A 21,350-nucleotide genomic window follows, 5' to 3' on the forward strand; every position below is an offset into this window, starting at 1 on the left:
TTTGTTTTTTTATATAAATCACCACCCCCCTTTTTTTCTTCTGGTCTGAGGATACAAACTCGTTCCCCAATCTTTGATTAATCAGAATCCTTTTGTGCTTTCTCGCAATATGTGTCTCTTGGAGACAGATAACATCCAGACTTTCCTTCTTCAAGATATGTTCAATTCGATTCCTCTTTCCCCTGTCATTCATCCCATTAACATTCCAACTGTATACCTTTAACACCATTGTGATTTAATTTGTAGGGAGAAAAAAGAAAAGTGAACAGCTATAATTTCCTTTTGACCTTCCTCTTACGCTTCCTCCCCCGTCCCTCCCCCCTCTCCCTCCTCCCCCCCCGAACTTCCCGTCTCCCCCTCCAGAACTCCTTCCGATCCTATTCCCCCGTCTTTACCCTTTTCCTTTTGTGGTTTAAGTTCTTTGTATTTCCTTAAGAATTTATCTGTTTCTCCTGGATTTGTCAATTTTTGTCTCTTGCTCCTATATGTAAAGGAAATGCCTTCAGGAAACTCCCATTTGAACACAATGTTATTCCTTTTAAGTATCTGTACCAATTCTTTGTAGGAATCTCTACGTTTTAAAAGCCTGACAGGAATGTCTTTAAAAATTATTATGTTGTTTCCTTCAATGTTTAACCTTTTCTCTCTGTTTTTAGAGAGAATTCTGTTTCTTATTTCCCTGTCTTTGAATATTATCAGGCAGTCTCCTACAAATTTTTTGTTCCCTGGAGGCTTAGTTTTTAGTCTGAAAGCCGATTGCACTGCCCTTTCTACCTCTTCTGGTGATGTTTCCAACCAAAGGGCTAATTCTGTTATTAATTTCTCTTTTATGTTTTCTCCCTGAACTTCAGGTATACCTCTCATCCTAAGGTTAGCCTCCCTCTGTCTGAGTTCATTCAAAGCAATCCAATCTTTCATATCCTCTTGGCTCTTGTTCAAATCCAGTATCTCAGCTTTAATTTTCTCCTCCTCACGTCTTACTTCCTTTAGTTCTGCTCTGGTCTTTTTCATCCCTTCCTCCACTGACTGTGTCCTCCTGAATACCTCTTTGAGTTGACTCTTTAGTTCATTAACTGTTTCGTCTAACTTCTTATCTACCTCCCCAATTCTGTGCTCTACTTGTTCTAGCTTACATTCTACATTTTTCTCACTCTCCCTTATCTCCGCAAACATTCTTAATATCTCTGCCCTAAACTCCCCTTCCTGCTTTGATCCCTTTCTGTCCACTGGTGTTCCCCCTTCTGGTCTTTTCCCTGTGTTTGACATTCTTTGTTTTATCAGATATTAACTACACCCAACAGTATAATTATAACACTTCTGACCGGGTTTCAATTTCCTATTTAACCTGGTCCCCTGTTTTAACAGTCTTTTCTAACAGTCTTTCGGTTGCACAGTAGTCTATTAATTCCTTTTTTACCGTATTGTGACTTTGGGGTATCAGGGAAGGTCCTGTAGTTTTAAAGTTCAGGAGTTTGAAAAAACTTATGTCCGCAAAGTGATGTGTGCTTTCAAGCAGCACCAAAGTTCAGGGGTTTGAGAGCTCTTATATCCTCAGAGTGATGTGTGCTTTCAAACAGCACCGTATAGTCTTGTAGAGGTTATATTGGGAAAGTTTGTTCTCCAGATAGTGGATGGAAGGTCCACACCATCAGAGTCTCCCAGAAAATTCACTCAGAGTCTCCATTCCATTTTTCCTGGAGTTGGGGAAAAGGGAAGAAAGGAAAGAAAGGAGAGAAAAGAAAGAAAGGGAGGCGGGGGGGGAAGGGGGGGTACAGAGATACTGGGGAAGAGGTAACCAAAAAGTAAAAAGTAAGGTCAGGATAGAAATAGAAGTTCCCAAGCGTTATAAACACTTTATCCGCTAGATGGCGCTCTCTGTCGCTGAAGGCAGGCTTTCGAAGTAAATTAACCAAAGAGTCCGTCAACACCCGGTAATAGTTGTTTCCCAAATGCTGAGCAAGTAGCAAAAAGTTCAGAACAGAGATGTGCCCAGCTCTTCACTATAGTACCAAGAGAAAGACAAGAGCACAGCCACCAAGTTTTAGATCAGGTTAGACCTGTTGTGGAGTTGTAGATTAGTCCCTGATACGTTTTATTCTCCTTAATGGCGCCGCCAGCGCTTCTCTTCCACTTTTCTCTTCCGCGGTGGGGATGGCGTTTCCGGCGCCCTTCGTTTTAATAGATGGTTCTAATTTAATAACTTCGTCCTCTGTTCCCTGTTGAGTCACCCCTTTTTCTAAAGGGGGTCGAATAATTTTTAGCGTAAAGTCCTTCAGGGAGACGAAGTAATCACCGGTGGTAGCTCAATACACTTGCCTTGCTCTGCAGTTTCTCTCTGCGTAGCCACCGATCCCTGGTAACGGCAGAACCTCTAGAATTCCCTTCTTTCTCACTCCAGGTTTTTTTTTTTTCCCGAAATAGTTTAACCTTCACGTTTTAACCACCCCCGGGTTTCTTGTTCACTGAAACGGTGCGCTAATCACCAGCGGGGTCTGGGCTGTCCGTTGCTCGGGGGGAGGAAATGGCTGCCGAGGACCTGCTGCTCTCCTCGCTGTTCTCCTCGCCTTACAAAGGTTACCTGACAGCGGGGTGAGCCGCGCTCGGTCTCTGCTGGCTCCCTGTACCTCCGGACACCCTCCGGATGTGTTTCTGGGGTGCTCTCGCCCTCTAGCACCCCCTTTTCCCCCTGTTTATCGGACTGGGTTCGCGCTCCTGGCCGAATCCCTTCCCGCACCGGAGACGCGCGCCGCCGGAAGTCCAAACTTTAAGGAATTCTAGATGCAGACCAGAGTTAATCAAGTTGCTGGGCCAGATAGAGAGATCACACTTGACTCAATATGCCCGTACCTACAAGTGGAAAGCTCATAATAATCTAAAGGCATCAAATAGAAATCAAGCAGTAGAATAACAGAAGAATAATCTTTTAGGCTTAAAAGGATGCATTTGTGAATCTTGTTGTAAATCTCTCTTCTCAGAATACTTCAAGGGTAGAAATATGGGTTGGAAGTGCTAATTTCATCAACAGCTTGATCAAATGAAGCTTTAAAATCAGATTGTAAGATTTAATTTGAAGGAGAGATGAAAAGCAATCAATTTCTTCCAAGCTATTGACATTTATTGGTAAGTAATGGAAAGAAGGGTGAAACTGGGACATTTTCTGAATGTGCTTGCTTGATTTACTGAGAAGATATCAGATATGTTATTTGTAACAATATTTATACTTAAAATTTATCAATATGCCATGGTAAATTTTTATCTATTTCAAGTAAAGGGTAGAAATAAGTCTGAAACTTTGTACTTGATCAGTCTTGAAATTTACCAGTAAATATCAGAATACTTGGACATATCCCAAGAGCCTAATTACACTGCAGACAAGTAGATTTCAATGGTAAAGGAGTGTCTGTTTATATAAATCTATAAAAGCAGATACAATATTAAGTGTAAGGGTGGAAGTGACCATTTCAGTGCTTTTCATAAACAAGGGAAAGAGCAGGTAATTAGACACTGTAAGCAAACTATGCTTATTATTTAACATATCTTGCACATTCAAAAGGAGCATCATGTTTTACCTTCCAAATTTGTCTTTCTTATTGAAGTCTGCACCTGTGTTGAGCAGCAGATTTAGGCACTCCAAATTCCTGAAAGTTTTAGAACATGCTTCTCTTAGTCAGACTTCTCTAAAAACATCCGCATGCAATGTCACCCACGATAAATCAGAATCTGTAGTTTTCTATGAAACTAGGCTAGGATCCAAATGATTACAAAGTGTTCCATATGTCTTTCAGCCATATTCCCTAGGATGGCACCTCCTTAAAAGCTCTCCACCCAACCACCAAGGAACCTTAGGGGGAGATGGCAGAAGTGACTGAGACCAGAAGGGAAAATTGCTTGTGCATGGGCTTCTCGGAATTTTAGGCTCTTAGCCATTGTAAGGAATCTTTTAACCAAACAGCAATATCAAACAACTACCAATAAAATAATGCAATATATAGTGTTAACTTCTTTTAATCACAAGCAAATAAAGACCTGTAATCATGGAAGGGAAATAAAGGGCATTAGAGAAGGACCCAGTTAAGCTAGATCATTTGGGTTTGATTTTGTTTTATAATGCTTCAAAGCCAGGAGTTCGTGAAGAAGCACTTGTTCATAGCTACTTAAACCCATAATATTGTGATACTGTATTATTTTTTATTCTTTGATGGAACTCCCGAGAGTTCATGGTAGAGTGCATCCAGTACTTCAGACCTCATTAAGTATAAGGACTTGCCGATCGCATGGTCGGTGGTTCGAATCCCCGCAGCAGGGTGCGCTCCCGTCGTTCGGTCCCAGCGTCTGCCAACCTAGCAGTTCAAAAGCACCCCCGGGTGCAAGTAGATAAATAGGGACCGCTTACCAGCGGGAAGGTAAACGGCGTTCCGTGTGCTGCGCTGGCTCGCCAGATGCAGCTTCGTCACGCTGGCCACGTGACCCGGAAGTGTCTGAGGACAGCGCTGGCTCCCGGCCTATAGAGTGAGATGAGCGTACAACCCTAGAGTCTGTCGAGACTGGCCCGTACGGGCAGGGGTACCTTTATCTTTACCCCTGCCCATACGGGCCAGTCGTGTCCGACTCTAGGGATGTGCGCCCATCTCACTTAAGAGGCCGGGGGCCAGCGCTGTCCGGAGACACTTCCGGGTCACGTGGGCAGCGTGACGAAGCTGCTCTGGCGAGCCAGCACCAGTGCAGCACATGGAAACGCCGTTTACCTTCCCGCTATAAAGCGGTACCTATTTATCTACTTGCACTTAAGGGTGCTTTCGAACTGCTAGGTGGGCAGGAGCTGGGACCGAAAGACAGGAGCTCACCCCGCCACGGGGATTCGAACCGCCGACCATGCGATCGGCAAGCCCTAGGCACTGAGGTTTTACCCACAGCACCACCCGCGTCATTAAGTATAGTGGGATAGATACTAGACAAACCCCTTATTGCTCTCCATAACATGTTAAATCTTCTTAAGCACAGAAAAATAATATTTTCCAAGTATTGCACAGGTAGTACAGATCATCTGACAGACTAACTTTTCTGCTGCTGCTGAAAATCCTAAATTTTAAGAAGTTGCTAGAACTGTACATACCCTCCAGCTGCAGCAGCATGAAGACAGGTCCTGCCAAAATCATCTGGAGTATCTATGTCAAAGCCTACAAAAGAAAGGCATTATTCTGTGAAATCACCTATAAAATGCGTCTCTCTGTCCAGTTTGGTAGAGTATGCTACGAAGCAAACTTCCTTATATAGTAACTGTAGCATGAATTGTTACTTCTACACAATAAATTAATCCCCCAAAGATGTTCTGTTAATGTATGAAAAAGCTAGCTTTATCCCCACTTTTGTAGCATTGCTGTTGAGCCTTCTCAGACATAGTGTTAAACAATGTCTTAGCATTATGCACAAAAGCTTGAGGGTAACACATTTCTTGCTATCCTCTGGCACAGCTGCAATATATCAACTTTTTCCTTTTAAACTAACGTGCAGCTCCCTAAATGTCCAAGCAAGCTAGGCTCAAGCTGTGGTTTATAATCCTGACTTGCTCATAAACCACAGTTTAAATTAAACACATTTTTACTGAGTTTGGATGCAGCAGGGTGTTGTGGTTAGTTTAAAATCAGAAGCAAATCTTCCTTATAGCTGCACCAGAGGAGGTATGTGGGGATGAGGAAAGCATATGAACACAAAACGCATAACAGTAAACCTGGCCCACTGTAAACAGTTATGCCTTCAGATTCCTTCTGCTGCAAGTACTGCTTTACATGGAAAGCAAGATATCTGGGAATTATCACATTTCTAGCACAAGATGCCTAAAATAGAAAGACTGGATGTGTTAAAAAAAGGGGGGGGGGAGAGGAAATCAAGTTTCCAAACCAGACAATCATTGTCCATCAGCAAGAGAGGTTCAGAGTAAAATAAGATCAAATATTCAAAACCAGCCAAATGTCTACACCATAATATAATGTGGGGGATATTGAATTTTGCACACTAAAGATGAAGGGAAAATATTTCTTGGGAATTTCAATTCCATTACATGCCAGAAGGGCGCCTATGTTTCTGGAATAACTTTTCCATTAAAGAAAGAAAGGCAAGGTGAGAGTTCCATCATTCTAGAGGGTACAACCCTCCAGCAGCTTCCAGACCGATATTGCAAGGAACTTAAGACTAGAGTCAGCAGATGTTGCTTTCTAACTAGGACAATCCACAGACCAGAATATCTTACTGTTACCCACTGAACAGACCCTGAACTACGAAACTGTAATAAAGGCAGTCACTTGATTTTCATTGAATTATGCATCACGCTGCATACGAGGAGGAGCAAGTTTTCCTCTGACCTTGCAGTGCATTTCAGAGGTTAAGTACAAGATGATAGGTAAAACACTCTCGTGGGGAGGGGAGACAGAGCGACAAAATTTTTTTGTTGGCCAACAAGACCAGCTAAAATTAGTTGGCACCTGTTTAAGATGGAACTCCCTATCAGGGCTGCAAAACCAAGAAACTTAAGTCAATTGATTTCAGTGGGCCTCCTCTGAGTGTGATTAATGCTGGATTTCAACTACTGAATTAAACCCCACACACAAGACATGTAGAGTAGAGGAACTGCATGAGGACAGAGATTGCTCACAATCCTCCAAACCATGGTTTGGAAAATCATCTAACTATAGGCACAGTCTATTTTAAATCACTTTTCACTACAGTGTGTGTTATCAAGATATGGAATAGCCACTATTCCTTAGTTTTATCTTCCTTAGTTAGTTAAGAGTTTATATCCCACACTTCAGAGTTTATATGTGTAGTGGTTCAAAAGAGTATTAAAACAGAAAAAAACACTGAAGATGGGTTTTCCTTTTAGCGATTAACTGTTGCTTTTGTTTGTTAAAATAGCATTCATGTTATCAGCAAAAATATATCTTTACTGAACTTTTATTACATGCATACCCCTCAGAAAGTTAATTTTAAAAATACCATCACCAAGAATAGTCCTTGATCTGCTGACGGCTCTAGTTATATTATAAAAATTGTAGCTTCCAACACCAAAACAATAACTCTGTTATGCCTATCAGGGAGTGTGAAGAGACTTGGAAGAGTAATACCGTACACTCTTTCTACCAACAGTTATAATTTTCTACTAAAAACAGAGGCTGCACCAATATCAATGACCAAAAATATCTAACAGGCTCTGCCTAACCAGTAAAAATATGTATCTGACTGAAAGCTTTAGAACGATGGAGTACATTACCTCACAATAAAACTACTCAGTATGTATTCACAGGACTACACAACATTTGCTTTGTTTTCTTTTTATTAAGACCTACCATATTTCCCCAAGATATTGGATTTCAAAATGAGTGATATGGACAACTGTACAGAACTGCAACTGTTTCATAGCTATAGCAGACTCAAAACTAACAACATACATATAATGTAGGCATTTCAGGGTCAGGGGAACATGCAACCATTCTAATCTACAAATCTAAACAACATATAGCTATTTATCATTGAAATTAAAGTTCCTAAATTCAAACTAGTTTCACCCCAAAGGAAACATTTCTCTGTGTCATTGAATTCATCCCACCACAAGAAAATATGGGATACACTATCTAATGTATCAATTAATGAAACTAATCAATCAGATAATATAAGGGATGTAAATTTTTCAGAGGTTTAATGCATAAATTATCATCAGTGCTTTTCTTCTAAACCAAAGGAAGGCACCTCACTCAGAAGACACACTCCAGAGCCCAAAGAGGTTATCTATGGGCTTGGAGGGGGGGGGTCTCCTCATGAGCCAGAGGAAGCCTTGGTCAGGCTCCGTTCATGAGGCTACCTCAACTGCCTTTGCCGAGGCGTGGGATGGGAGGAAGAGGTGGCCCACCCACCTGCCCGTGTGAAGGCAGCTGATGCACAGGCAGGTAACTTTTTTAAACTGCTCCGCTGAGCGGCGTGTGACTGCTTTTACTGTAGCTGAGCAGCTTGTGTGAGCCAGAGGAGCACGAGGGCTTGCTCAGCTTAGAAGTGGCTTAATTGACTAATACAGAGCACAGAGATCACTTGGGCAATCATTCAAACAATAAAAGGTATAAGGTAAAGGATGGTTAAGTCCAGTCAAAGGAGCTCAGCCCGTCGCATGGATTCAAACTGTCGACCTACCGATTGGCAAGCCGAAGAGGCTCAGTGGTTTAGACCACAGTGTCCTTCCCCAAATGCCAACCCCCATATATCTGGGTGCAGGACAAGACTGAAAAAGATTGCATACTGCATTCTGTCTCATAACTAAAACAAAGCAGATTTCCACCACTGGACATTTTATGTGTAAACAGTGAGTGTTCACACCTTTTACATTTAAACTGATCTATGAAGCATCTGAAAAATTCAAGAGCTGGAATTTGTTATAGCCTGAAAAGTATTAATGAGATTATCTATAATTAATTGCAGGTGTAGTACAGTACTTTTTGGTGCATCAGCATACAAAAATGAACTTCATGGCTGAGTGAGAACTTGAACCAAAACCTTGCTACTATGAGTCCACCCCTTGAACCATTATATTGTGAATTAAAATGTCAAACAACCAAAGGTTAACAGGAAAAGGGTTTAAGATTATTTTGAAGAGCCTACCTGAAGACAGCAGCTTTCTGCAACAGTCTGAGAATCCACTTAATGCTGCCAAATGGAGAGGAAACATTCCATGTATACCCCGCCTAAGATACACCATAATCAGACATCACAGTCTCATTACAATAGAAGTGATCCAAGATGTCATGCCAAACTCCTTGTATATAAGGTAGCATTTAACTGCCCTTGTTCAAATAATTATCTATCTATAGATTTATTGCGGCCATTGGCCCATATCGAAAACAATACATCAAAATTTAGGTTCAAATAATTAAAGAAAGTAACTAATACATTTAAATGTAACAGTTCAGTCTAAATGTAGAGCATTCATTCAGAATGAGAGCCAAATAAAAAATTGAGCCTTATCTATTTTTACATTAGAAATATAGAGGCTGTCTTATTTTAAGCAGCATACATAAAGCAACATGCAGCATTTTAAAAAGTTTGAATTACAGAAATTTTATTAAGACCTTTATGCAAACTCTTCTCCACAGATGTTTACTGTTCTGTAAACAGTGTAATATTGCTCAAATTCTGTATTATTTATTTGTATAATATTGAGTGAGGTTTTACAGAGGCAATTTGACCGGTTTTCGACTATATACATTATATGGGATAAAGTTGTATCTCTTGCTCATGTTCTAAAAAGGGACAATAAGGTAAAGGTAAAGGTACCCCTGCCCGTACGGGCCAGTCTTGACAGACTCTAGGGTTGTGCGCCCATCTCACTTAAGAGGCCGGGGGCCAGCGCTGTCCTCAGACACTTCCAGGTCACGTGGCCAGCGTGACAAAGCTGCATCTGGCAAGCCAGCGCAGCACATGGAAACGCCATTTACCTTCCCGCTGGTAAGCGGTCCCTATTTATCTACTTGCACCCGGGGGTGCTTTCGAACTGCTAGGTTTGCAGGCGCTGGGACCGAACGACGGGAGCGCACCCCGCCGTGGGGATTCGAACCGCCGACCTTTCGATCGGCAAGCCCTAGGCGCTGAGGCTTTTACCCACAGCGCCACCCGCGTCCCATCTAAAAAGGGACAATACTACTACACTAAGACGCATCATTAGAATTAACTTCTCTCTCTCTCTCTCTCTCTCTCTCTCTCTCTCTCACACACACACACACACACACACACACAAACCCCACACCAATATGACCTTTTTAATTGATATATATTTCATTTTTATGTATTATAAGTGTTTCTTACTTTGCAGTGTCAGCACCACTTGTAATTAATGTGTTGATGAGCAGTTCATGGCCATATCTGGCTGCTATGTGCAAAGGTGTATTTCCATTCTTATCTTCACAATCTATTTCAGCTCCTAGAAAGTAAATGTAAAATAAAGTGTAACCATATATGCATGTGTGCTCAGCAGCATACAGGTTGTTAAACAAATAAATTCACATTTTTGATTATCAGAAAACTCAGAAATGTTCAAAATGTCAAATTGAGTCCAAGGTGTCTGAAGATCCTGAAATGTAACTAAAGGCCATTTGCCATGTTAAGAACAGACAGAAAGTGGAAGCACAAGAAGTATGTGTTGTTGTTTTTATTAAATTTGTATACTACACTATAATGGTAAAGGACCCCTGGATGATTAAGTCCAGTCAAAGGCGACTATGGGGTATGGTGCTCATCTTGTTTTTCAGGCTGAGGGACCTGGCGTTTGTCCACAGACAGCTTTCCATGTGTCATGTGTCCAGGATGACTGAACTGCTACTGGTGCACGGAGGACCGTGACAAGTGCCAGAGTGCACGGAAATGCTGTTTACCTTCTACAGCAATGGTACCTATTCACCTACTCACACTGGTATGCTTTTGAACTGCTAAGTTGGCAGAAGCTGGGACAGAGTAACAGGAGTTCACCCCGTTGTGTGGATTCGAACCACCGACCTTCCGATCGGCAAGCCCAAGAGGCTCAGTGGTTTAGACCACAGCGCCACCCGCAGTCTCAAGGCAGTTCACAGGATAAAATCACAACATAAAAACATGAAATACACAATCAAAATAAAAACAATACCCCCTCAATAACCGAATAACTCCCCTTTCCTTCCTGCTAATGCTGATAATGAGACTTCATGATTACTTTCAAAGCAAGTATCAGAAGACTTCTGGAGGTCACAGATCTTACTATAGGAGAAATCTGAATCATAGACTTGCGGAATGGGAAGGGACCCCAAGGGTTATCTATATAGTTGCTATGAGAAAAGCAGCACTATGTTTTTGTGTGTGTTTTTTTAAAGGAAAATGGAAGTGCCTATTTTTTGTGGTACTTTCTTTGATCCCAGGGCTGTGTGGGCTAATTTCAGAGTTCTAGAGAAATTTACTCTAAAAGCAAAGCTGTCAGTATAAAACGTAAAACACAGGTTAATAGTATGATAAAGACAACTAAAAGATGAGTGAGATCAGGGCCCTCAGAGCAGATTTATTTTCTTGACCCAGGCACTGGCAAACCTGGAAAAAATAAGTGGTTGCCTCACCAGAGAGAATTCTCCCCCATCGGTTTTTAAGTGCTGTAGCACTAAATTAATGACTTTATATACCTGACTTTAACATTAGTGTTTTAAAATGCAGGATTAGTGTTATAAGCCTGTAAAAGAATCTAGACTTATAAAGGTGATGGAGCATACTGGAATTACAGGTTTTTAAATAAAGGAAAGAGTTTGTTATTGATTTAGTACCCTGAAGATTCCCGAAACAGAAACTTCAAATTTCTGAGATTCATATTTCAGCACACAAGGCAGACAGATGAAAAAGTTAAAGCTAGTAAATTAACTGATTTATTTAAAATGTCAAACCATATGCATCACATGACAGTGACAGAAAAATTAATGTTTTAATATGTTTTCTTTTCTTTTACCATTCTGGATGATTGTTTGTGATCTTGAAAATCTTCCATGGATTGCTGTCATATGCAATGGTGTTTTTCCATCTTTACTCTGGGGAAAAAGAAGTCAACCCATGGCTACCAAGTCAATTGACAACATTAGATAGACAACTTCAGTGTTTTATTTTTGGTTCATTTATATTCCTTTCCTGCACTATTGTAACATTGTGCTAGAGGCTTTTCAACATTATAGTTTTGTAAATATTTGCATTATAACTGCACACAACAACACAGTGAGGCCCACTCCGAACTATATGTTCAAGGCACTTGCTGTTTATACAACAATGACAGCAGACAATCTTTATCACCTAGCAAGGATGCCAGAATAGAGCAAGCTTTTCACGTACACCTAAGACACCCAAATCTGTTACACATAAATATTTCACCTGTGTCACCTGACACTTTGGTGTTGACCAGAAACCCACCAGCAATTCATTGCAAATCAGAAGCAATGCTCAACAGAACTATTCCATTCTGGAGGATACTGTATATTTTATATGCAACCATTCCCCTACAATCACATCTTAGAAGTAGGTCAACCTTAATGCATGAGGTAATTCCGATTTTTTGCTGAACTGCGACAAGCATTTATAATCTGCAGCCATGATTAGCTATGCAAACATGAACAGAACGGTCAGAAAAAGAAACGTTTTCATACATTTAATATAGACAATGTTATAATAAAATACAAAGATAAAAATTCTGATTATTTAAAATACTGCATATATTAGCATTTCAAATGGTAAACTACTTTGAGAGAATTGGCAGAAAGACAGCACATAAGCAAAGTTAAACACGTAAGTAAATAAGCAAGCAAACAAACTGGCATTCATCCCATTTCAATATTCAGAGAGTAATGTGTTTTTCTCTTCCCCATCTCAAGAGAATGGGGATTGGGGGACAATTGTGGAACAAAGAATGGTAAAATATATTGCCAGCACTCTTTAGTTTTGGCTTACATTTCTATGTATCTATTGATCATCATTACAAAGTAAAACACAGGCCATTTCAATGAATTATTTTGTGTTATATGTGTGTGGGGGGGGGGTTCCTTTATCTGAGCAATATGCTCAGATGCACATTTTAAAAAATGTTCAGCTTTGTCTAACGTTATTTTTCATATCTTTCCAATAGTCAGTTGAAAGCGCTCTGAATTATTAAACTTTCTTCTTAGTCCCTTTTGTGTGACCTGTATGAGTGGTTCTCAAACATTTTGGATCAAGTACAAACCCTATCTACTTTGTTTTCATTGAGTGAACCACAATTACATGGGTGATTCTGTGGACAACTTGATCAAGTAGGGGGATTCCTCAGAGCCCCTTGGGCAAAAAGTGGGCTTTAGAAAGTATCCTGGAAACCAATGAACCATAATCCTACAAGCTCTCCCACTTATTCACAGAGTAAAATGCATTGAGCCATGCGTTGGTTGAATATTAACAGTGTGCATATTATTTTATATTGCGTTTTAGGACGACGTGCATATTGATAATGCCAAGAAAATGTTCATAAATATTGTTACAGCATTTAAAATTCACCTTTCAGATCATTTTACCTTCATATTCACATCTGCGCCATTACAAACCAGAAGTTCTAAACACAATGCTCCATGGGTCGATGCAGCAGCGAAGTGTAAAGGTGTAAATCCCTTCTCATTCATTTGATTTACATTAGCACCAGAGTCTATCAGTTCATTTACTACAACATCTTGTCCATTGAAGCAAGCGACATGAAGAGGTGTATTTCCATATGCGTTTGGTTCGTTCATCTGTAGGGGAAAATAGGACGGGGGAGTCTTTCAAATGTTAAGTCCTTAGGCTACTTTTAGTCCATCACAATAATAATTTATATTCAGCAAATGTTATGAACAATATACTCGTTCAATAAAAATGACAATTATTCATTGAATCTGAATCAAGGTGGACCACAGTCCAGTACTAGCAAATGCACTTTACATACGAATAGTCACAAGTTTAATTCCAGTTAAAAGGACATCAGATTTGCAGGACAGAGGAAGGCTGCAGCTAAGTGAAGCAGACCACACTAGACTACATGAACAATGGTGTATGACTCATTATAAACCTTCAGATTTTCAATTATTAGTTACAAGAGTTTAGCTCTAATTGACACGTGATTACCCTTTCTTCCATCATAAAAATATAATACAATCAGTAAATCTGTAAAGTACTCTTCCAGAGTTCTGATTATCCTAGGCAAGTTGTAAAACTATAAATATATGGATGCATACAAGGCTGCAACAATGCAGAAATTAAGATTATTTTGTCACCTTCCTAATCCCTTCCCTGCTGTGTTATTTCTCTTTCATAGGCTGCCTGTTTTATACTAAGATGGTCTACAAGAAGGCAAGGCCTGCAATTAAAAAAATTAATTGTACTGTGCTCAGTTGTTGAAGCGTTTAAAGCTGGATATTGAAGTCCCTGAATGTTCACCTTCAGGCTGAATGATGGTTAAAGGTAAAGGTACCCCTGACCATTAGGTCCAGTCGCGGACGACTCTGGGGTTGCGTGCTCATCTCACTCTGTAGGCTGAGGGAGCCGGCATTTGTCTGCAGACAGCTTCCGGGTCATGTGGCCAGAACAGCGCATGGAAACGCTGTTTACCTTCCTGCCGGAGTGGTACCTATTTATCTACTTGCACTCTGACGTGCTTTCGAACTGCTAGGTGGGCAGGTGCTGGGACCGAGCAACAGGACCTCACCCCGTCGCGGGGATTCGAACCACCGACCTTCTGATCGGCAAGCCCTAGGCTCTGTGGTTTAGACCACAGCGCCACCTGCATCCGAATGATGGTTACTACATCCTAAATTAGACAGAATACCAACCAGAAGTGGTTCACCTGGCATAAAAGAGCCGCAACACTTGTTTCCTGGTAGCAGGGTTGCTGCCACTTACTGGGCAGGGAGGGCGTAAGGAGGCAAAGTCAGCACGTTTCAAGTGCAACAGACCAACCCTGTGCTTCCACCTGTGCACCTACCCTGCACCACCCTTCTCACCAATTCTGGTATGCAGAATTCAGCCTGTGGCTAGGAAGTTAGCATCGTGGCTCCACACTACTGGGTGACCCACTTCCGATATCAACCTTTTGTAACGGGAATCTTAATATTCTTGATATCAGTCTTCAGTGAACTTAAAATCTTACAAAAATGTATTAATAATATTAGATTCTCTTTATGGACTACTTAGCCTTGTACAATACTAAATATTATTATAGTGCTGGAGTATGGCAATGTTGGCATAATCCCAAATGAATTTAATAAATTTTCTATGTAATATAGTTTTGTGTCTGTTGATATCAAGGCAAAAACGAATTGACAAATCAACTGTTAAGAGAGTTCAATTCATATATTACAATGGAATCATAACCACGATGAGCACAGTACAAATCATTTGTTTATTTAGGCTGATATAACCATTTCTGTGGTAATTAAGAATTGCACTCAGGACCAATCATAAATCACAATTAAAGAGAGTAGATTACTCTTAACTGGTTTCTAAAAGAAATCTGAAAAAGCAGGATCAATCCCCGTATGGGACAGCTGTCTATTCCTGCATTGCAGGGAGCTGTACAAGATGATCCTCAGGGTCCCTTCCAACTCTACAATTCTACAATTTAGGAAGTAAATGTTCTATATAAAGAACACTAGCTATTCCAGAAACATCCTTTTAGAACAGACTAGATATTATGCCAGTACATATTACATACAAATCCGCAAAAAAATTGTATTCATGTCTTAACAATGTACAAAATAATGAGAAACAATTTAGAGTCATCTCTTACTCACATCAACTCCAAGATCCAGAAGATACTTGACTACACTAATCATTCCACTGGAAGCTGCAGCATGTAGTGGTGTGTATGATTTTTTATCTTTACATGTAACTTCAGCACCATTGGCTACTAGCAGTTTTACTACATCAATATGACCTGAAAAAAATGAATAATTATATCATTTATTATACTGCAAGCTTTTAACTGGGGCAGAGTTAAGGTCACATGTTTGAGATTATTGTGGTGTTATGATGACTGATAATAGATGAACACGTTCAAGATTGCCCTTCTTTTTAACAGTGAGTTGCGGGTCTTATTCATTAAATTTTAAAAGTGAAATCCAGTCCTTTTGATCTACCAGACCCATCAGCTAATGTAAGTGAAGGGGAGCGGCAGCATTTTTTTCTTATTCCCCTTTTTGCAGCTCCCTTGCTCCCAAGTAGCTTGGTTCAACAGAAAGTGTACAGGCCCTGAGACTGATAGTGCAGTTTGGATTTAATCTGAACAATAAGTGCTTCACTGCGGTAAATCAAAGGAAGGACCACTGGTGCAATCCAAACCCTGCACACACCAGCCACAATTAGAAGGTTGCAATTGCCACACTTAATGCAAGCAACACCTCTGATTTGATTGTTAGCCATCCCTTGTGACTTGGATATCATCCACTTAGTATATACTGCCTTGATTTGCTTTAACCTGTCTGCATTTTGTGAGAGGTCCAAGTGTGGCTGCCTTCAGAGGGGGCAAGACCACGCCACTAAAAGCAACATATTAATGTTGCAGATACCTTTGCCATTTTAAGTCCTGTGGTGACCTAATACAACTCAGGCTGCCCCAGGAAAACTTACTCGTGTCTTTTGCTATGGGCTCACTGTTCAGCCCAGGCCTTTGTGAATATTGATGTTCACTGATAAATTATTCCTATAACTGGATCCATATTGCAACCAGAGATTGTTCAGCTTTTTCATATCTCCCTAGAAATCTGCTCCATGCTGCTATTCTCCAGACATCATACCACTGTGGTAAGTTCACTTCTTTCTGATTTTTTGCTAGATCCCTTCCTTGTCCTTTTTTTCTCTCCTTCCCCCACCCCATCTTGATTTCCTTCTCTGAAACACACTTGTCTATTTTCTTCTCAGAAATGGACTAGTCAAAACTCCTGTGCAGAGAGGCACTAGGCTAAGAGAGTTCAATGGAAGCCAAATAAAAAATTAAAGAGGAACAACTTAAGGAGGGGTTAAAGCAACTTAACTTTCATCATCATCATCATCATCATCATCATCATCATCATCATTTCATTTAATATACAATCTTTACAACAAAAGACTTCACATCCAAAATAAAATCATATATGGCAAAACCTTGAGTCTCAAGTTTTCATTTGTACTAATCTCTTCTCATATTTCTTTACTTTAGTATTCCTTAATATTTGTCACCTTATTTTAATTCTTTATTTTCTGTCTCTTAAATCCAATATATATCTTTAACAATTTTTCAGTTAATACCCTCATCTCCCTCCCCCTCCCCTGAGACCCATTACTTCCCTCCACCCGTGTGCAATCTTCTTTACATACTATTATTTTTGTTTATTGTTGCATTACTCACTGTTTATATTTATTGTTCAATCTTTATTATGATATTATCCGCTCTCCTTGCGCCCTTTAAGCTATTGCATATTAATTTTTAGTCTCCAAAACCAACTCTTTTCATGTAAACCTTTATGCATTCCCACTCTTTATTAATTTTTTGATTAGGACAACCTCTAACTGATGCTGTTAACCTTGCCATTTCTGCAAATTCGTAAATTTTGGCTCTCCCTTCTAGTAATTCTGGTATTTTGTCTGTTTTCCAATTTTTCGTCACTAGAATTCTGGCCGCAGCTGCTGCGTAAAGGAATACATTTCTTTTATCCTTTGGGATATCGCTCATTACTAAGCTCAGCAGAAATGCCTCTTTTTTAAGAGATTAAACTCCTGAGTATCTTTTTGAGCGCTTCATGTACCATAATCCAGAATTGTTTGACCACCTTACACTCCCACCACATATGATACATTGGAGATGTAAATCAGAGGTGGGGACAATGTAAGCAACTTAACTTTCTGAAGCTCCCTAATTTTTCAAGGATTGTGGTGGGTAAGGTGGTCTCATGGTTTGGGACAGGGGCAGCCCAACTAATTTTACTGCCTGCAGTGAAGCAGCGTATGCTCCCCGCCCCCATTAAGTCAAAGTGCATTGTACTCAAGGCCCATCAAGTTCTGTTGACACCTCTCTTCGGCCTTCTTCTTCCCTATCTCTACAACAGTAACTAAACATACAGTCCAGACAACACCCGAGTTGCCTGAGGCAACTGCCTCGCTCTGCCTAAAAGCAGTCAGCTCTACTAACATAGGGTGAGTGGTTATGTAGTATAATCCCTTTTTACTTTGCCTGTATGTTTCTGTGAAGGCACTTCAAACCACAAAGCTATTCATTTACTTTTAAGCCATTCTATTCTTACCGCTAGCTCCTCTGAAAGGACAGTAATTATAAATTCCCTGAAGTAAGCAAGGTATTTGTAGCAAATGCAATTTGATCTGTAGCATGAAACCATCTCTGGTAAAGATGTGTTCTGTGAACGTTCTGGGTTCATGTGCATGTATGTATGGTCATAAAGGCAGAATTTGTTGCACTCTGCACCACCTTCTATGGTGCTCTGGAGGGTTGCCCAACTCTTTGGAACAGAGTGTGGGGTCACAGGGGGCTGGAGCAGAAAGTGGAGTCAGTGAAAATCACCACCCTTGTATTAGCAGACACCTTGACTAGCTCAAAAGCCATTCCACAGCTCTGATTTTCTTTCTATACTTCATCTCATACTTTCTTCAATATCTCAGAAATGTCCCTATGCTATTTAGTAACATTTGTTGTTGTTTAGTCGTGTCCGACTCTTCGTGACCCCATGGACCAGAGTAACATAGACATGTTTAATGAATACTTTGATCAATCACAATTGATTAAAAAGCATTTAGTTAATTAATTGTTCTTTAGTTGGTGGAGAGTCCCAACCAATTCAATAATGCTTGTCTCTTTCAGAGAAAATAATTTCTTTTTAGTACCATTAGGTGATCTTTTACATGTGAAAGATCCACAATGAACATGCTAGATGCATTTCTAATATTAGATGGGATTCATCCAGGAAAAAAGACCACCATAACCTTAAACCAGACATAGTGATGCAAAATTGAGACAAGGCTGGTGGAAAGATCAGTCTCTTATCCACACCAAACAAGGACTGCACTGGATGCTCTGTGTTCATATGTGAATTCAAACTGCCTATGAGATTCCTGATCCAGGAAGGAAACAGCATGCAGAAGCCTGTTTTAAGAACAAAACCCTGAAACAAAGAAATCAGGCATGAATAAATTCCTGCCGGAAGTCAAGTACGGAAGAACAAAGTGCTTTTACATACCCATATAAGCTGCCCAGTGAATTGCTCGTCTGTCTTTCTTGTCAAAGGCATTGATATTGGCACCTCTAGACAATAATAAACTGACCATCTAAAATGAAGATAAGTTATATTAATATACATAAATATTTATATTAATTTAAAGCATAATCATAGTTGAATAAAGTTAATGCCTGCAACAGCACTTAAAACTAAAATGCATCTACATTGAGGGAGAAAGTTACTGATAAGCTATGTGATCACTGCAGGATTAAAATAACCAAAATAAATAAGCTTCAATCAGTTTAGTTAGCTATTTGGATTTTCACTAGAACAACTTTTCAAAAACTGTATTAAAAGTCACTATTGAAGTCGTTTTTGCAACCCTGAAAAAGGAGAAGAATTAGGTGTGTCATCAAAAACTTGATTCTGATGGTTATGTGTTACATTAATAACTATTACCAATGAACATTTTGCTACAGTACATATGATGGAGACTAAAAGGCTTTAATTGGTTTGTAACTATAATGTATGTCTTCCCTTAATCAACATTAAACAGTTTCAAGTAGAAAGAAAGTCATGAAGGCACATGACACAGGAACCTTGCTCTAGCTAAGTAGGTTTGGATTTTGACTGCCTGATAACCACGTTTACTACCCTGAGTTCCACAATGCCAGAAAGGCAGGATAAACCTATCATTTTAAATTAAAGAAGGAAACATTTCTTTCCATACTATAAATAAAAAGAACAGTATTTCTGCAAGGCTAAAGTAAGCATGTTGCAGTTTTCTTTGCATGTAGCACTGGGATTAGGTAAACAGACCCCTGTTTGTGGAGGGACAGCTGGCTTGGGGGAGTCAAATATAAGAAGTCATCTGTACCTCAACATGTCCACTGAAGGCTGCATGATGTAATGCCGTTCTACCAGCACGATCTGACACATTTACATTGCTGAGAAGTGGCACCAAGGCTTCTGCACACTTGACAGCTTTATTTGCAGCTGCTATGTGTAGGGGTGTTTGCCAATTTTTGTCACGGGCATTGACATCTGCTGAATGCTTCAACAACACCTGCACAGCATCCTATAAATAATAAAACACACACTCTTCCAATAAATAAAAAAGATTAGCAAAGTAACCTCCCAATTCTGTTTCCTTTGCAGCTTATCTTAACTCCCCACCCCAATAACCTGCCTCCCACTTCAATTACCCAAGTATTGTATGGACAAAAATCAAAACTGGCATTTAAAATTCTTATATACTCTGCAACCAAGTGTCCAGAGCATGTGATCAAATCTCTATTCAAAGGCTTATAAAAGGTTTAATGAACGCCTTTCAGCAAGCAACAGGTGACTGGGTGTGACAGCTTCGCCCTTTATTTGTCTCCACTTCCTTGCCAGCACCAGCAGGGAAGGAGGAGTTGTCCTTTTGGACAGGCAGGGGAATTCTTTCTAGTATTCATAAAACTAGCATTGATAATTGGTCCCATTGATTGAGGGATTGAGAAGGTTGTGGGGTCCTGTGTTATTTAAGTTGCAAGATTGTTTAGTGAGAGTGGGCAATGTAATAAGAAGTTTGGGTATGAAGGAGTTCTCTCCTCATGCCCTCTTTTGTGTCGTCGTCCCCTACAAAGTATAACTTTTTTTGAGTCCCTTCTACAAACTAATGAGAAAGCAACGATTATTAATGTTTACAAATGTGTTTTATTTTCTGGCTATACTGACCTCTACTTTTTCCTTTTCTAAAATCTATATATGCTGCGCTTTTTCATTTATAAATTACAAAATGCGTAGCCCAGCTTTCCACATAAATTTTTAAGTGGTCAAGGCAGCTAAAATCATAAAACACAAAAATAATAGCCAGCTTGGAACCCCTTATAATATGTGTTTATAATAAAAATAATAAAATATAAAATGAGCATCTACAACCATGTACATTTCCCTATGGGAACCTTGGCTGGTTTCCTGGTCATCAAGGCAGTACCTGTGTGGGACTGAGGTTGGAATACTTTATCTGCCCAACTGCAGGTAAATCAGTGGAATTTACTGAGTGGATATGTAAAGGATTGCACTGTGAATTTTGGTTACGCAGGGTGGAAGGAAGGGCTCATTGTACCTAGACACACTCCTCTTATTATTTCATACAATGAAACCTGGGTCAGCAGTCCTAAGTGTCATCTGAAACCAACATAACATCAAGTAGAGCCTAAACTGATCAAACTTTATCTGATATTCAGAGGAAACACATCCAGTTCAGACCATGAGTTTCCCAGGAATGTTTTCGCTTCAGAATTTTTCCTCTTAGAAATAATGCATGCGTAATAAAGAATATTTAAAAAAATCAAAACAGAAGGCATTATGTATGTATTTTGCATTCTGTCCTTTTGTGTGACCTTGGCAAAAGCAGTTTAGGAGGCATTTGACTGCAATGATGTCCCAGCACAAAGGTGCAGAGCAAAAACCTTTAATGCAAAAATTGGCACAATATTATTTTATTAATTTATGAATCCGCAATGCGATTTACAGTCATACAATAAAAACAATTCAAAAAACAAACTACATATGGGTTTAATAAAAATACATATAAACATCTAGGACAGAGATCTTTTGAAAAAAAAATTCATC

General features: G+C 39.8%; 1 protein-coding gene across 2 annotated transcripts in view; it reads right to left on the minus strand.

Moving 5' to 3' along the window:
* The window catches only part of ANKRD28 (ankyrin repeat domain 28), a 91,945-nt gene that overhangs the window by 21,563 nt on the left and 49,032 nt on the right, over window positions 1-21,350 (minus strand). For both annotated transcript variants that reach the window (XM_053359759.1, XM_053359758.1), the window contains exons 5-13: window positions 19,609-19,809; window positions 18,753-18,840; window positions 15,321-15,463; window positions 13,074-13,286; window positions 11,495-11,573; window positions 9,841-9,955; window positions 8,641-8,723; window positions 5,114-5,177; window positions 3,570-3,638 (exon numbers count right to left, since the gene is read on the minus strand). In XM_053359759.1, coding sequence (XP_053215734.1) covers window positions 3,570-3,638; window positions 5,114-5,177; window positions 8,641-8,723; window positions 9,841-9,955; window positions 11,495-11,573; window positions 13,074-13,286; window positions 15,321-15,463; window positions 18,753-18,840; window positions 19,609-19,809 — 1,055 coding nt within the window. The remainder of the gene's footprint in view (window positions 1-3,569; window positions 3,639-5,113; window positions 5,178-8,640; window positions 8,724-9,840; window positions 9,956-11,494; window positions 11,574-13,073; window positions 13,287-15,320; window positions 15,464-18,752; window positions 18,841-19,608; window positions 19,810-21,350) is intronic.

The sequence above is a fragment of the Podarcis raffonei genome, chromosome 12 (genome assembly GCF_027172205.1).
Source record: "Podarcis raffonei isolate rPodRaf1 chromosome 12, rPodRaf1.pri, whole genome shotgun sequence".
NCBI classification, from domain to species: domain Eukaryota; kingdom Metazoa; phylum Chordata; class Lepidosauria; order Squamata; family Lacertidae; genus Podarcis; species Podarcis raffonei.